General features: G+C 40.1%; 1 protein-coding gene and 3 non-coding genes across 4 annotated transcripts; 3 read left to right on the forward strand and 1 right to left on the reverse strand.

Moving 5' to 3' along the window:
• Positions 1 to 9,030: 9,030 nt before the first annotated feature.
• Positions 9,031 to 13,455, forward strand: RPS3A (ribosomal protein S3A). The gene is made up of 6 exons (XM_063108286.1): positions 9,031 to 9,130; positions 9,782 to 9,885; positions 10,262 to 10,449; positions 12,073 to 12,281; positions 12,980 to 13,089; positions 13,285 to 13,455. Exons 1-6 carry the CDS (start codon positions 9,069 to 9,071, stop codon positions 13,404 to 13,406), a joined length of 795 nt encoding a protein of 264 aa, XP_062964356.1. The 5' UTR covers positions 9,031 to 9,068; the 3' UTR covers positions 13,407 to 13,455.
• Positions 11,127 to 11,199, forward strand: LOC134386697 (small nucleolar RNA SNORD73). Its single transcript, XR_010024524.1, has one exon. It is a non-coding gene; the product is annotated as a small nucleolar RNA SNORD73 (small nucleolar RNA).
• LOC134386677 (U6 spliceosomal RNA) lies at positions 11,519 to 11,622 on the reverse strand. Its single transcript, XR_010024507.1, has one exon. It is a non-coding gene; the product is annotated as a U6 spliceosomal RNA (small nuclear RNA).
• On the forward strand, positions 12,591 to 12,659 carry LOC134386698 (small nucleolar RNA SNORD73). Its single transcript, XR_010024525.1, has one exon. It is a non-coding gene; the product is annotated as a small nucleolar RNA SNORD73 (small nucleolar RNA).
• Positions 13,456 to 17,522: the final 4,067 nt, after the last annotated feature.

A 17,522-nucleotide genomic window follows, 5' to 3' on the forward strand; every position in this document is an offset into this window, starting at 1 on the left:
GAGGAAGGAGGAGGGGCAGGATTGAGGCCTGTGGCACCCCCCTCATTCCCACAGGGGAGACAGTGACGTGGTCATTGCTGGGCTGGGTGCAGATATCAGGGGGGTGTGGCAAAAGCCCTCGCCCCCACCACCACCCCAGCTCAGGAACCCAGGGCCCTTATTGTTGTGGCTCAGTGGTCGTTGCTGGGCTGGTTGTGGATGTCGGGGCTGGGCGTGGGCCCAAGGCCCCCACCCTTGGGACTGGTTGCGGGTGTTGGGGGGCATGGCTGAGGCCCCTGGCCCTCCCCACTTTCTGACTTGGTAGCCCAGGGGACTTCCAGTCCTTCTAGGTGTCATAGGTGTTCCTTGGTGAAATGAGACCTGTACTAGTTATCAAACTTTGTCTCTGGTTGTGCAAACTTTTTTTTTTTTTCAGTTCTGTGTTGGATTATTTGCTGTTCCCACCACTTAAACACTGCACTGGAACTAATTTGTTGTCCTTTGCTTACTTCTAAAATGGGGGAACTTCCTGTGGGAACCAGTACTTGTGCCCTGTGGTTGAACTAAATTGCTGCTTTACTGCTGATTCCCTAGGGAAGGCTTTTTGTGCAGCTCATGTTTTAATGGTTGACTTTATAGGTACTTCCAGGTCTACTGAGATCCAGTGCACCTGGGTTGTGTAGAAACTCTGGTCTGGGCTTGGGTCTTTTCATCAAACTGCACACCATGCAATTCTACATTCCTGACCAGTCTCCTCTGAGTGGTCCTATGCTGATTGGGAGGCAAATAAGTTCTCCTTGCTGTGCCCCAGTGTTACCCCAGTGGGCCTGTCTCCCCCACTGCCTGCACTCCAAAACTTCCCATTGGACGGGACATGCTCCAGTCCCTGATGATGACTCACCGGCCTCTGAGTGGCTCCCTTTTTTCAGTTGTTGTGGCTCCTTGCTCCTATGTGGGTCAACGGAAACCCTATTAGTGGTCTTGTTGGCCTGATCACTAAGGCCCTTTTCTCCCCTGCCTCCAAGCAACTTCATAGGAAGGGCACAGCAGCGGCTTTTGCCAGTTCCTACTCCATGCACTCATTAGCTCCAGCCTGGAGCTCTCATTGTGGCTTCTCCTGCCTTCATGAACTCTGTAGGTCTCTCCTCCTCTTTCCCTGAGCTCTAGCAACCCCAGCTTGGCTGTCATTGCTTTTTTATAGTTGTAAATTGGTTGATTTGTGGGAGAGAGTGACACCGGGGACCATCTATTCTACCATCTTGACCAGAAATCTGATTCTGGGACAGCTGCATCTGGCGCGGGCCTCAGGCTGCTTATACTCTTGGCGGAAAGTGGCAGGCAGCTGGCAGGTACAAGCAGATCACATGGCAAGAGGAAGCAAGAGAGCTAAATGCATTTTTAAAAAATCATCCCTTATTTACTCCTCATCTTGTCAAAAGCACCTTTCTCTATTTCTGACCCTTCAGGTCGCTATTCTCTCCTATTAGTCAAAAATTTTTTTCACTCGAGGCCCAGACTGAATCCCTCCAGAAGCAAGATCTTTTCTTTCCTGGTTTATCCAGGGAAAGATAAGTGATAGATTGAAGTGACTCTCATAGTCATTTGGACCCTGACTATATTGGACTGCTCACATAATCTTGCTTATTACCATTCCCATTATCTCACTCAGTTTTTATGAACCAAGCTTCTGATCAAAATTAGCACATTCAAGGTTCTGACAGGTTGTTCCTTTTTCTAAGTTTGTCATTTCTGCAGCACCTTTCATGCATTTATTATAGTGCTCCACATTTTAATAGATGCATGCACTTTGTTATTAACCAGTTAAAAAAAATGTTACCTCTCTACAATTCTTACTGATTTGTTGTAAATGTACTGTTAATCAATGGCTGTTGGAAATAAGTTCCCTTTTTTTGGTAAAAGGGTAAGGAGAATGGGAAAAAGAGACAAGGAAGCAAACTTTTTTTGAGCATCAACTTTGTGTCAGGTATTTTGCTATGCATTAACTTTTCACAAAAACCTCAGAAGAAGTAAAATCTGTTCTTCCCATTCTGGAAAGTAACAGAATTCTTGGTGGGCACATGGCTGTATTGCTAAGGTCTATATTTCCCAGCCTGTCTTGCGGCTAGTACAGCAAAGTGATGTGAGCAGAATGGACATGTGGAACTTGTCAATGGTATTCTGTAAAGAAAGAAACAAGCCCTCATCTTTGCTTTTCCCTCTCTTTACTGGATTAAATGTTGACTTTTCATCTTGGACTACATAGATAAGAGCCACACTGTATAGATGGCAGAGTAATAAGACTGACAAAGCCACTGACATCTAGGTCCCCAACACTATGGAGCCTACACATCAGCCCTGGACTGCATATATCTGGACTGTCACATAGTGAGAAATAACTTCTATGTTGTTAATGCCACTTTATTTAAATCTTTGCTACAGCTTCTGAAGCAAGTTGTCATGTAACATCCTGTGCAATCTATGTGTGTGACACTCCCTGGAGTTGTGCAAAATGGCAGCCTTGAACTGAACTTCTAACTATTACAGTAAGGAGGAAACAAGTTCAGAAAGATTAAAAATTTTCCTGAAGTCAAACTACTATAGCGTAAGGTGAAACTGAACCCAGACCTACATGATACCAAATGGTGACAGTACCAGATTATAGCACTAGATTTTCACTTTGTGAAATGTTGCTGACCGGAAGGAAAATTCCAGCTCTTGTACTTTTAGAGTGTGGGCAAAGTGGTTTCAATTCCCACGACAAAACAGCAATAATAGCTGCGTGGGTAGTGAAGAAAAATGAGTGTCCCAGCCCTGGATGTGTGCTGTTTTAATCACAGCAATGGTAATAAGGAATCCAGTTTGCACTACTGTACTTTCATAATGACACTAATATCACCATGTACAGATTTAATCTCAGCTTTCCTTCTCAATTCTCTTGCTTTGTTTCCTGAAACAAGTTCCTTTTTCCTGTGTGCCAATGGCAACAAACCTAGCAGGCTGAGGCAGGCAGGGGCAATGACTCCAACAAGAGCAACACTCAACATTTCACAAAGTTAAGGATAGAAAGGTGCTGACAGTATGAGTGGGCAGTTGAGAAAAAGCTAAATAATAAATCTGATATTTATTTTGGGGAGATAGAGAAAATGACAGTTAAAGTTAAACTCAGTGCAAAATAAATAAATAAAAATAAAGTTACTGAGTGCCTACTATATGCTAAGCCCTGTGCTAGGCTTCTAATGTATATTGTGTCATTTAAATTTTACAATAACCAGAGGAGGTAGTAATATTCCCACTTACTGGTGAGAAAATAAAGGCAATATAAAGTCACACAGCAGGTGAGAGAACAGTGATTTGGAACCAGGCCTGACTTCAAAATCCGTGTCCTTTCCACTATGCCTTGCTGCCTTTTTAAAGGCCTTTCACACTTTATTTTCTCATTTCAAACACATCTCGGAGCTTTACGAAATTTGCCAGGCGTTTAATGTGTTTGGTATGCCCGATGAGATATTTTACTTGGAATCCAGTTCATCCTTTAGATCAGTTTAAGCAGTGCAACAAAAAGTACCAGTGGTCAACAAGATAAGGAATTAAGTCAGAATGCACATTTGCCCACTATTTCCTTGATAGAGAAAATCTCACTATGGAAAAAAAGTCAGCTAAACTAAAAGGTGTGATTAGTGACATTAGTTTCATTCTGTCAAAAGCTCCTTATTGCATTGCTAACTGATAACAGTTTGTTGACCTTTATCTGTTCTGACAACTGTGCTTTGAGAAGCTCTGCCACAGAGTGTATTTTGGCAATCCCATCTAGAACACTTCTGCAAGGAGAGCTCACATTATGCTATTTTCATGTTGTAAATAGGAAAGTAAGAAGAAAAGCTAAATTCCTAAAGAATTAGGAATTTAGTATTTAGTAATCTCCTGTGAAGTAAAAATATTAATCAGAACTCACCCATTGATGGATTGAATCATTCTTCATTCATTAAATACAAAAATATTTAGATGAGTCTCTGCCTTCCTCCCAGAAAGGGGTGGGGTGGGTAAGCACTATTAAAAAAAATCATTATAATACAATGTGATTATTCTTGACTCCTCTTTTCCTCCCCACAACCAATGCATCAGCTCATTCTGTTGGTTCCTATCTTCAAAAGATATGCAGAATTTTCACTGCATCCTTCCACTCAAGGCAACTGTCCCTTGCAACTCCAGAGGATGCCATTTGAATCTTAGTTTCTATTAATCGTGTCCTGTTTCCACCATTCTCTGCTCTCTGCACTTCCTCTTCTACCTCCCTAGACCAAGCTACCTTTATCTCTTCTAACTTCTTCATTTTACTTTCTCCACTACCTTCTATTCTCTACACAGCATTCAGAGCGTCTCTCCACTGCTCCACACCTCTCATTGCTTCCTATGCCACACAGAAAAACATCTGAAACCCTTACTGTGGCCTACAGGATGCCACATTATCTGATGTAGGCAACAAGGTCATATTCTAAAAATGACAGAGGATAGGACTGAGTAGGAAAATGGAGAATTGTAATAGTCAGACATTGGGAAACATGGGAAAGGGAAGCTGAGAAGGAAAAGGACTGATGTATATTCACAGAGTTGTACAATCATCACCACTATGGAGGTTATTTTTACATTTATTTTAAAATTATATATTTAATACTTGACAAGAACAGCAGAAAAAAATAATAACATCCTATTACAGCTATGTTGATTTCCTCTGAGCCTGGAATGGATGAGCTCACCAAATAACTTGAGAGATTTTAAACTGGTAAAGTTTCTTGTATTTGATATGTCTTTTTTTCCACTGTATTTGCCTTTTACATAGTTATAAGGTGTACATAAATTTCTTTACCTTCTGTTGACCACTTTGTCACAATTATATTTATACTCATAATATTTTTTTTGTTTTTTTTTTTTTAAAGATGACTGGTAAGGGGATCTTAACCCTTGACTTGGTGTTGTAGCTAACCCTATATAGGGACCCGAAGCCATGGCCTTGGTGTTATCAGCACCACACTCTCCCAAGTGAGCCACGGGCTGGCCCTTATAACCATAATTTATAATGGCTGCATAATAGTCTATTAAGTGAATATATCATAATTTACTTATTTCCATATTTTAAAGCATTTGGTTATTTCTTTTTTCGGCAGCTGGCCACTACAGGGATGTGAACCCTTGACCTTAGTGATACAAGGACGCACTCTAACCAACTAAGCTCACCAGCCGGCTCCCACGTTTTGGTTATTTCTAATCTTCTAATTTCATGATTAAGACTCTGAATATTATCTTTATGCATATAGGTTTTTTCCAGTTTTGCATTATTTCCTTATGATATATTTCCAGATGACACCAGGACACTTTGATAACTTTCAAATCATATTGACCAATTACTTTTCAAATGGCTTATCATTGTAAAATGCCAATAGCTATGAATGAGCACACTAATTTCACACAAGCTGGTTAAGATTTAGTAATACTATCATTTAAGCATTTTAGATAATGTCATCAGTAAAAAGACACCTAGAATTTGCATTTTGTTTTATTAGGATGATGAACAGAATGCAGAATTCTAAAATTTAAGATAACGAAATAAGATTCCTCAAACGTCTGCATCTATGGGAGAAATTTCTAACGATCAACTAAATAAATGACCTACTATACTGCAAGCTCCCAAACCAAAACTCTATTTAAAATGCTATCTTTTTAGTAAGAAATGAACTGTTCAAAACAGAAGAGAAAAATAGGAATAAACAAGATAAACAAACACCAAGCTACTTTTGCTCTAAGGGTATTTCTTGGTTCCTTAAAATTGGAACATTTATTTGGATAGCCATTCTGGGTGACAGGGACAGAAATCCAGTCCCAGCATCCACAGAAGGTGAGGAGTATAACAAGAGACCATCCTCTCACTAAACTGTGGCCTCACAGGGCTACACCCTGAAGGGATGAGCTGAAGCCAGAGTAGGACAGTTCCTACCAGGAATTACAGCTGAGTTTGAACCTCCTGGGTTGTCCAAGAAACCTAAAGCCATAAACTTGGTTTAAAGTACAGTAGTCGGGCTGGCCGGTTGCTCAGTTGGTTGGAATGAGGTCTTATAACATCAAGATCAAGGGTTCCGATCCCTGTACCAGCTAACTGCCAAAAAAAAAAAATCTATGTTGTAGCTGGCCGGGTAGGTTAGTTGGTTGGAGCATGTTACTCATAACACCAAGGGGTTCGAACCTTATACTAAGTAGCAAAAGGCATCTTATTGAAGATGCCTACAGAGAATAAGAAACTACAAAAATTGGGGCCGGCCCGTAGCTCACTCGGGAGAGTGCGGTGTTGAGAACACCAAGGCCCCGGGTTCGGATCCCATATAGGGATGGCCGGTTAGCTCGCTGGCTGAGCGTGGTGCTGACAACACCAAGTCAAGGGTTAAGATCCCCTTACCGGTCATCTTTAAAAAAAAAAAAAAAAGAAAAGAAAAAGAAACTACAAAAATTGACATAATTGAAAAAGAACCAAATGGAACTTCTAGAAATAAAAAACAGTAATCAAAATTTGAAACTCATCAGATGGATGTAGATTAGTCACAGATGAAAAGAAAATTAATGAAACAATATTAACCCCTTACTAGGTTTGATGTATTCTGACATTTTTTGTTCCATTTTATTCTCTCTGAAATTTTAAAATGATGGTTGAGACCTGATAAACTGATTTTGCACCCCCGTCTTTAATTCAATATAATTATATTAAAACTAATGATTGTACCGTTTAATATAACAGTGTCAGGAAAATATAAATTATTTTTAAAAAGCTTTTACTACAAAACAAAGTGGAGGATTGAAGACCTCTGACAAATCCCCCAGGCACTGGTGTTGCTAGAATAAACTAGATGCAGCTGACTCATTAGTGCCTCCCCTGTGGCTTTCACTCTTGCACAGAACAGAACTGGATGAAGGTATGTTCGATTTTTATTCTAGGGTAGGCAGCTTGGGGGTCTATAACATTTCCCATTGGGAAAGTTTTAAACTAATGAACTGCCACCTATGAAGTAAACTTACTCATTGGTATGGAATTAATACAGAGTTTATTAGACTCAATGTTATATTTGGAAGGACTAATTGATTTCCATCGGTCACTAGTTTTCACTAGTCAGTTGGTTAGAGTTCAGCCTTGTAACGCCAGTGTGCAATGGGATGAGAAAAACAAGGTCTATATAATTTTTCATAAAGCTGATTTATTCATTTAAAAAGACTGATTTCTTAGGGGGTATGTTCTTTATGTTGGGGGTCAAAATATAATCTTAAAATATGCTAATCAAACAGCAGTTGTTTTTTGTTTTATAGTCTGGCAAAATTTAAAAATTGCAGTCCTGTTGGTTCCCAAAATTCTTTTGAAAATACAGACTGATCCACAAAGTCCCAAAGACCACCGATGCCGTCTAACATCTTACTTGTTCAACAAATATTTTGAGGGGCTACTATGTGTTAAGAGATGGGACACAAATAAGAAAAAGACTGGACTGTGTTCCCTGCTGCTCACAGTGCAAAGGCACATGTTTAGTCAATAGCTGCTTTTGTTAAATAGTGCTAGATCTTCTGGGAGCAGGTCTGAAGGAGAGCCTGTTTATCTGGGGAATCAATCTCTTACTGAAAGAAGAAATGAAACTGAGCTGTCTGGAAAATGCACAGGTATTTGGCTGCTGGTGGGGGTGGGGTGTGGAAATGGAGGCAAGAGAAGCCTCTTTAGACCAGGGAATCTTTAGTTCTAGATGGCTGGAGTAGAGGTACCCTATACAGGTTAAGAAGTGGTGAAGGTAAAAGGAATAAGTGGAGGGGCCAGATACGATGAGGGCTGTGATTTTTTAAAAAAAATTGTGGTGAGAAACAAAAGTCTCCATCTTAAGCATTTTTAAGTACACAGTTCAGCAGTGTTAAGAATATTCATACTGTTGTGAAACAAGAACTCAGACTTTATCCTACAAGCACCTGAGATTTACGGAATTACTGAAAGATTTCACCATCCGACTAGAGATTTAGCAGCTGTCTTAGACGGCAGGCGTAGTAGCAGATGCGGGATGGAGGACAGAAGGACCGGGAGGAACTGCAGGATTTCAAAGCTTGCTGGCCTGTGAGCTCACGGAGTTAGAGCACGGTGTGGATAACAGCAAGGGTCTGGGGCCTGGTGAGCGGGCTTGGCTTCTGGCAGGGTCACGTCTTCGCCAGGGGGAAGTGAGAAGGGAACCCAGGCACCGCGGGCGGCCTTCCACGCCTGCACGGGCCACGAGCTGTCCAGGAGCTGCTCTCTGAGCTCGTGGGCCGCATCTCGCCAGGATGGGGTTTGTTAAACCCCTACAGTTAAAAAAAATTGGCGGATTCGTTGCAAAAACTGAAAAATGTGGAGATTTCACGCCACTTTTTAAAACTTTTATCAACGTATAACAGACACACAGGAAAGTACACAAACAGGTGTACAGCTTGATGAATGTTCACAACGCAACCACAACCGAGGCTAACCAGCACCCGCAACAACAAGCAGAACGTGACTAGGATCCCCGGAGTTATCCGTCATCCTACTAACAACTTAAGGAGATACATCGTATTATGATCCCCATGTTACCTATGAGGAAACTGAAGCGTAGAGAGGCCACAAGGCTAAGTATTCAAACTAGCATTTGAACCTGGATCTTCTGTCTGATTCCAAAGCCCATGCTCTCGAGAAGAAACAGGTTTGCGTGTTAGACGGTGAGTTCAGCTTTGAACAATGTTGAGTGGGCGTCTCCTTTGCGGAAACTTACTTCCCGACGTCAGAGACACAGAAACCACAGGTAACCAAAGGCGCTTGCCCCTCACACTGCCGCTCAGTCTCAGGTGAGCACGCGGCGTGCTGCGCGGCCTCCCCACACACGAGGGCGCCATCGCAGCTGCAGTCGGAGGAGTGTGTGTGTATGTCTCTCCTGTTGTCGCGATGTTCTTGAGGTCGGAGGAACAAAAGATCAAAGGTCACGTCGACGGCGCACCCCCCCCCCCTCCGTACGCGTAACTTCTCGCGACAGTTGTACTTCCGTCCTTTTGGCTCTCTGAGCAGCACAATGGCGGTTGGCAAGAACAAGCGCCTTACTAAAGGCGGCAAAAAGGGAGCCAAGAAGAAAGTGTAAGTGACGACTGTCGTGGACCCATGCTTTTTGAGGTCCTGCTGTAGTCGGCGGGCGGGTTTTAGATCGCGGCGCGGGCCGGATGGCTAGGATGCCACTCGGATTGAGCGGGCCATGGCGGGTTGGTGCAACCCGGACGGCGGCCCGGTGGACTAGGGTGCTGCGTTCCGGCGGGCCGGCTGCTTTCCCCCTGGTTTCTGGGCCTTGAGCGCGTGGCGTTTGAGCCGCGGTTGCTGCCGTGTTGTGTCTTGTCGGTTCACAGGCCGCCTAAATTCCGAAGGTTTTTGATGTCACTGTAAGAACAGTTCAGAACGTACTATACTTGTCTGTTCACGACCCCACGCTCTTCCTCTGCTTAGGCCCCCCTCGAACCTAGGAGCTCTTAACAGGCTTGCATGGTGCCCTTAGAGTTCTAGTTACCAGCATGTGCCTTCACGTACCCGTAAAGTTTACGAGATGTGCATGTTACTTGGAGGACATGCTGCCTGTGTAGTGGAAGGACTAATAGGGATAGGGGGTGGGCATGATTTTTAAATCTTGATGAGAAATGGTGTTAACAGCAGTGTAAAAAGAGGAAAGTAAGAAAAAATATATGTTACAATAAGAAGTACATGATCTGCGATGAAACTTAAGCATTTTTTATAATCCAGGGTTGATCCATTTTCTAAGAAAGATTGGTATGATGTGAAGGCGCCTGCTATGTTCAATATAAGAAATATTGGAAAAACACTAGTCACCAGGACTCAAGGAACCAGTGAGTATCTTATTCTTGATGTGTATTTTCCTTAATTTGGGGCATGTATGTTGTAGCAGGCATCTTGGTCTACTATTGGTCCTGTGTGGGAGACTTGTAAATGATTGCAGTTTTGGCACCGGTGGTGCTTGTTTTTGGTATAGTGTTTGTAGAAGCAAGGTGTTGCTTTTAGAATTGCCAAGAAAATGGAAGTAATAGGTAGTTTTGAACTTTCAAGAGAGATTGGAGTCTAGATGGATTTGGTGACAAAGGTTAAGCTCTTTATAATTTACCATTAACTTAATTTCTAATCTCAACTCTTCTGCATGACTTTGTAGGCTTGACTTTGCTTATGTAGTTCCTAATGTTAGTAAGACATTTGATTCTTGTTTTGTAGAAATCGCATCTGATGGCCTCAAAGGTCGTGTGTTTGAAGTGAGCCTTGCTGATCTGCAGAATGATGAAGTTGCTTTTAGAAAATTCAAGCTAATTACTGAGGATGTTCAAGGCAAAAACTGCCTGACTAACTTCCATGGCATGGATCTTACTCGTGACAAAATGTGTTCCATGGTCAAAAAATGGCAGGTGAGACCAAAAGTTCCAAAAGTTACGGGGTCTGTGAAGGAAAGAGCATATCATGTAATTGAGGTTTAGATTTCATTTTAAATCCTTGATTGTTGCTATTGCGTGTTAATTCTGGGGTTGGCACTCCTGAGCTTAAGCAACAACGAGCAAGCCATGATCCACCTATTTTACTTACCTGTTTAAATTGAGTCCACAATTTAAGATATTGTATTATTATCAAGGTGAATTTTTTGAGGGCTGTGTGGATTAATGGCTTGTTGAGGAACATCTAGATGCAAGTGGGTAGTTTTGCCTTCAGAATATCTTTGGATCTCAAAATCTCGTGAGTTTATAGTGAAAGGATGGTTTGAATTAGTTTTTTACCTCTGGCAGTAAGCATAATAGTGGTGGGGGTGGGGTGAGGGGGTGCTTAAATTTTGGCTCCATTTCTAAATTGTGTTCTCTCTGGGAGGTAATTTAAGCTTACAAAGCCTTGGTTTTTTATCTGTAAAATGGAAATAAGCATATCATTTCATTGAATTGTTAGGATGGAAGTTTAAAAAAAGATCAATATAAGCCTGTTCGGCACAGTGCTTGACACAGAAAGCACTCAGTAAACAGTATTATTTCATGAAATAATTACATTGGTTCAGATGTGTCTGGCTAAACATCTGGTTTTGGGATATTTTGTAAAAGGGAATGAATGATGACAAAATGTTTCGGTCCCAGATGACACATACTGATTATACCGTTGCATTTATTTCTGACATTCCCCTAAGGTTTTATGGTTGCATTTCTGGGAATATTTTAAGGTCTTGGCTGTAATTGTATTGACTGAGGTATAAAATTTACAAAATACAAAGAAGGCACATCAGTTTTTGTTGCTACCTGAGATGACTTTTATTTTTAAAGTTAATATGACCACTAATTATGGATTTTTATTATGTTTTAGCTGTGAAATTGAATATTTAGTCCACAGCATACCTTTCGTTTGGAACAGAAAGGACATTTTCTTAAATGTGCATTTAGTGTTATTACAGCAATACTTCAACTATTCAGAACAATTTTCAGAATACTTTCGGTTAGCTCAAAAAATGTGGAATGCTTCACGAATTTGCATGTCAACCTTGTGCAGAGGCTGTGCTAATCTTTGTATTTTTCTAGTTTTAGTATATGTGTTACCCAAGTGAGCACCAGAACACTTCTTTTTAAAAATGATGAAATCATAAATGTAGGTGTCCGTATCATAGAGTCCCATGGATCTTCTCTTACCACACTCATTTTCCTCTTATCTTGCGTAGTTGTATGATTGATGTGGGGTGGGTTGTTACAGGCTTATATGTATATGTCTATGCAAAAGATGTTGGTGCAATTGAGATAGTAATGGGATAGTGGGGTTAGAGAGGAGGAGGAGGGAAGACAGTTGAGTGGATTTGGTATTTAATTGGATGTGAAGGATAGTGAGAATTTGGGGTAATTTGGTGAGTTCACTTCAAGGAGGTTAATTCTGTAAACTAGTCTTGTTATTTATATTCGTACTGCATAATGAGTGTTTGGCATGCCAGCTTATTTATATCAGAATTTGAGGGATAACATTGATAACATTAAAACCTGTTATATCTGACGGTATCTTTTTTTCTCTAGACCATGATTGAAGCTCATGTTGATGTCAAGACTACAGATGGTTATTTGCTTCGTCTTTTCTGTGTTGGTTTTACTAAAAAGCGCAACAATCAGATACGGAAGACTTCTTATGCTCAGCACCAACAGGTCCGCCAAATCCGGAAAAAGATGATGGAAATCATGACCCGAGAGGTGCAGACCAATGACTTGAAAGAAGTGGTCAATAAATTGTAAGTGTGTTTCTTTTCTTCCTCACACAAACAAACTCTGAATATGATTTTCCATCAGATGAGGGAAAGTATATGAGACAAGGTGGAGTCAGACCTTTGTTTGAATCCTGCCTGTGAATCCTTCTAGCTATAGTCCCTTTAAATAAGAGTAAGTGCTCAGTAAATGTGATACAGTTTTTCTGTTTTTACCTTTTTTTGGATGAGGCTATCTTAGAGCAGGTAGTGAGACTTGAAGGACAAGATATATTTTTACCTTAATTGGAAAATACACTGAATGGACAAAATCTTTGGCAATTAATAATGTATGGGAATAAGTGATGAAAAAATGTTTCGGTCCCATATGATATGCAGTGATAACTGTTACATTTTTCTGATGTTCCCATGCAATATACAGTTGGCTAAGAGGGTGTAATGGAAAAAGTGTAAGCCTTGGACTCAGAAGGCTTAACTGATAACTTTGCTGCTGGCTAGCTGTATAATTCAGATCATCTATCCTTTACTGGCAAAGGGACAGTAAGAGCCTATCTTACATGAGGTTTATGTGGGTTAAGTGATGAGGTAGGTATTATATGTGTAGGCTTATTATAAGGCTTCTTTTAAAGGAAATGGTTTATTCCCTTATGTGTGAAAACGAGGATTTTATTTATTTATTTATTTATTTATTTTTAATCTAATTTACCATTACTGGTGGTTTGCAGGATTCCAGACAGCATTGGAAAAGACATAGAAAAGGCTTGCCAGTCTATTTATCCTCTTCATGATGTCTTTGTTAGAAAAGTAAAAATGCTGAAGAAGCCCAAGTTTGAATGTAAGTGAGAAATCACAGGATCCCTGAAAGAAAAAATTGTGGGGCCAAATACTTCGGGGTTTTTTTTGTTGTTGTTCCTTTTGTTTTTGGAGGCCAGATAATGGTCTCTTTTTCCTGTCATGCCTATGTAGTATTGAAGACCGTTGTTTAAAGATATGATATGCTATTAGTAACGAAGTTTTTTCTTCCTTTTAGTGGGAAAACTCATGGAGCTTCATGGTGAAGGTAGTAGTTCTGGAAAAGCTACTGGAGATGAAACAGGTGCTAAAGTTGAACGAGCTGATGGATATGAACCACCAGTCCAAGAATCTGTTTAAAATTCAGACTTTTAATAGTGACAAATAAAAAATCCCATTTATGACGGTTTGCTTGTGAACATTCTTTATAAGTAATCTGACAGCTTGTGAATAAGATATTCTGATTGATAGTGACCTGGTGAACTTTTCTAACCTCTTTTATGGATTTTATTAATTACATAGTTGAAGGGCTGGCTGATTAGTTCAGTTGGTTAGAGTGCAGTGTTAATAGCACCAAGGTCAAGGGTTCGGATCACCATACTGGCCAGCTGCCAATAAAAGTCGTTGAAAAAGGGGTACTGTTTATCAGTTTAAGTTGTAGTGATCTGGAAATGTTATATAGATGATCAATAAGAGGAAACCCTTTATTATAAGCCTTAAGTTTTTTGATGGTTCTCAAACCTTCTGGAAGGCCCTGCCCTCAGTTTCTTGCTCAGCAGTTTCAGGATGAGGCCTGAAAATTTGCATTAACTATTTCTCCAGGGATGCTGACGGTCCAGAGACAGCACTTTGAGAACCATTGTTCCAGACTGAACAATAGAAAGGGAAGAGTCCATTGGCTTTTAGGTTGGTTTTTTTTTTTTTTTCCAATCTAAATAACATTTTTGCTTCTAGCTATATACATAAATGTACTGTTAAGCATCGGCACTATGGAGCTGAATTTGACTGGAGAAACTAGTCTGTTTACTAGTGGGCATTTAGTGCTGCCTCCCTCCTCCAGTCACTCACTCATTTTGTCTTACACCTCTTTTCTCCTCAGATCTCCAATTTTCTCATTTCTTGCTTAGCTGATAACCTTGCTTCCTGTAATCACTAAGAAAGTTTAAGGTAGATGAGAAAAGAACCTCAAATTTCCATTACTTCCACCCTGTCATCTGTGTTTCTGACAGTGCTTGTACTCATTTTCTGCCCTTCCCTCTTGTCACTGGATGAATTTTGCTAATACCTTTCCATTTGAGCATGAAATCCCATAGCCTCTTCCCTGACCAAGCTTATGGCTCCACTAAGTCACCCTTTATCAATATTGCTTCTACCTATCCCTTCCAACAGATACAAATTGGCATCCTCTACTCTTGAACCCTTCTAGAGCTCTCTACTCAACTCCCTTATAGCAAAGCTCAAAGGAATTTTTCACGTTACTGTATCTCATTTTCCTTTCCTTGAATTTTCACATTTTTTTTTTACCTTTCCCTTTTTTTTCCCCCCAGCTGTATGCTACAGGATCTGAACCTGTGACCTTGGTGTTACAAGGCTGTGCTCTAACCAACTGAATTAACTGGCCAGCCCTACTTTTTATTTTTTATAGTTTACTTTTCTTGAATCTGCTACAATTCAGCTTTTTCTCCATGATAACCCTAAAATGAATCACTGTCAAGATTACTAGTGATTTTGTTGCTAAGTCTGATGGTTATTCTACTTGACCTCTACTAGTGACACAATTGATTTTCCTCCCTGTTTTTAACTGTCTTCCAGAACCTCACCTCAAGTTCCTCCTACACTGGCTCCTTTCTTTGACTAGTTCATCTCTTAGACCTTTACGCTGTTCGAGGACCCTAGGCCATGGTCCTTGGACATTTACCTATTCTCGCCCTAGATACTGTTTCTTGGTTTTAAACTGACTGGTACTTCTATATTTCTAACCTGTACCTTTTTTTTGGAAGGTCCAGGTTTATCTGTCCAACTACCTACTTGATATCCCCACTTGAATGTCAAATGGACATTTTATATTTGACTTTCTAGAACGGTATTCCTGATCTCATTTTTATCTACCCTTTCAGTTGATTATGTCAAAATCCTCTGGTCATCTTTGGCTATTCAAAGTTCTTTCAAGGGCTGGCATGTTAGCTCAGTTGGTTAGAATGCTGCCTTGTATTACCAAGGTCAAGGGTTGGGTTTTATTTTTAAAAGTTCATTCGAAATATATCTGGAGGCTGGCTAATAGCTCGGTTGAAGCACAGTGCTGATAACACCAAGGTCAAGGGTTTGGATCCCCATACCGGCCCGCCACCAGAACCAAAAGACACCTGGAATCTAACCAGTTCTTACCACCTTCATTGTTTCTACTTTGCAGCAATCCACTTGGATTGTTACTGCCTCCCTGGTCTCCTGTGTCCCTTCTAATGGTCAGTAGACCCTGATGATGGGTTCATTCTATTAAAAATTATATACCCTAACCTCCAACACTCCTGTGTTATTTTTTTCCCGTAGTTTGGTTTACTTGTGTATGCTAGAAAAACTCCACAAGAACAGTACTTTTTTGGGTCCGAGTCTCTGCTATACCCTCAGTGCCTAGGAGTTCAATATTAGTTGAATAAAGGAATGGATGATATTCCCATAGTGAAGAAGCAAATTCCCTAATACTACTAAGGGCTAGTTTCATTGTACACTTGAGTTCCAAATGACGGGGCTTCCTCCCCAGGGTGAACAGAGGTTGGGACTAAAGAGTAGTCACTGGGGATGGGGACCAGGAATTCAGTTACATAAATGGTTGTTTCTCTCAGTGCTTTGAGGCTGGTAAGATACAACTGATAACAGCTCTAATCTACCTGTGCATTGTGCTCTACTTTTATCTTAGAAGGGCTCATTTGAAAAAGCTTCCAAAAATATTTTATTTTTAAAATGTGGTTTGGCCTGTCTGATAATGGACTTCAACAAGTTACCTTCCCATAGGCTGGTTAACATACTATACTGAAAGTGAAGGTGATTATCATACCATCTACTGAAAAATACTGTCAGGGGTCATTCTAAATTTCCCATTTTAAGTATCTGGATAGCTTTTCTCTACTTGATTCTACTTGAGCTATTTTATATTAGTCTTTCATGGGAAAATAGAAACTTTAGTAATTGGGGATACACGGATCTTCAAAAATAAGTTACTGAAGACCTCTGTGTTAGGGTTGGTTATTAGCAAAACTAACACGATTTGAAACTGGCTTTTGCTTCTTTAGTGTGTACAATCGAGCAGCAGCACTAATTATGAAAGTGCATACTAAAGTGCTAGGGAGAGCATCCTAGGTTATTTGGGTTGGCCTAATGTAATTACACGTGTTCTTAATTGTGGAAGAAGGAAGTTGGGTAATGCATTATTTGTCTGTAATCTGGCAGCTGCTGTTATAATCCCTAACCACTCATGTGATAAAAGTCTGGCCATTTGTGTTTTTGTATAGCTTGCAAGCTGAAAATGGTTTTTCCATATTTACAGAGTAGAAAAGAAATCAAAAAATATTTTACTACATGTGAAAATTATATGAAGTTCAAGTTTCAGTATCCACAAGTACAGTTTTATTAGGGCACAATCATATTCATTCATCTTTAAGTATTGTCACTTGCTGCTTTTTGCACAACAGGAGTTGAGTAGTTGCCACAGAGACCATATATGGTGCATTCATCACTTCCCACTAAGGTGCAGCACACTGCAAATTGCAGTCACATGGCACTCAAATGTCCCAAGTGCCACACATCTGTGAAAGGACATCTTCAAAAATGAAATGTATAATCTCATTATGAATCAGCATTAACATGAAAAATTGCAACTGATAATGGAAATGACTTTGTACCCTCATTAAGTGCGAGGTTATCCCCTATCCCAAAAGAAAGAATTCCACTCTCATTAATAGACTATATTACACACAAAAAAATTATTAGTTTGAACTTTAATAATAAAAATTTTTGTGGAAATTCACAAACTCATTATAGACCTATATAAATTTATTAACTCTCATTATATACCTACATAACAACAATCTGGTCTCTTTGCTTGTATTACATGACTACAGAAAAAAGTTTGGCAATGCCTGCTGTAAATCATCCAAATTTAACTCATAGGGCTCAGGCAAAATGCATTGAAGGAAGTTTTTTTTTAATTTATAAAATAAGAACTGGCCAGTTCGTTGTTTAGAACATGGCCTTGTAACACCAAGGCCAAGGGTTCGGTTCCCTCATACAGGCCAGCTGCCCCCCCAATAATATTTATAAATAATTTATAAAAAAATACTTTGTGTGTGGGTGCAAATCAGTGCACTGTTATATCTTCTAATGCTAAATGTGGGATTGATGTGTATGTACATGCTTGTGCAGTAAATGTTTATATAAGTTTTAGAGGAGATTCTTCCATTCAGGGCATTGCTACATTTAGAA

Source organism: Cynocephalus volans, chromosome 9 (assembly GCF_027409185.1).
Source record: "Cynocephalus volans isolate mCynVol1 chromosome 9, mCynVol1.pri, whole genome shotgun sequence".
Lineage (NCBI taxonomy): Eukaryota > Metazoa > Chordata > Mammalia > Dermoptera > Cynocephalidae > Cynocephalus > Cynocephalus volans.

Excerpts from the sequence above, each read along its gene's own strand:
- RPS3A (XM_063108286.1), top strand. The coding sequence starts at position 9,069 with ATGGCGGTTGGCAAGAACAAGCGCCTTACTAAAGGCGGCAAAAAGGGA. Across the intron at positions 12,282-12,979 it reads AAAGAAGTGGTCAATAAATT|GATTCCAGACAGCATTGGAA; the intron begins GTAAGTGTGTTT and ends GGTGGTTTGCAG. Across the intron at positions 13,090-13,284 it reads GAAGAAGCCCAAGTTTGAAT|TGGGAAAACTCATGGAGCTT; the intron begins GTAAGTGAGAAA and ends TCTTCCTTTTAG.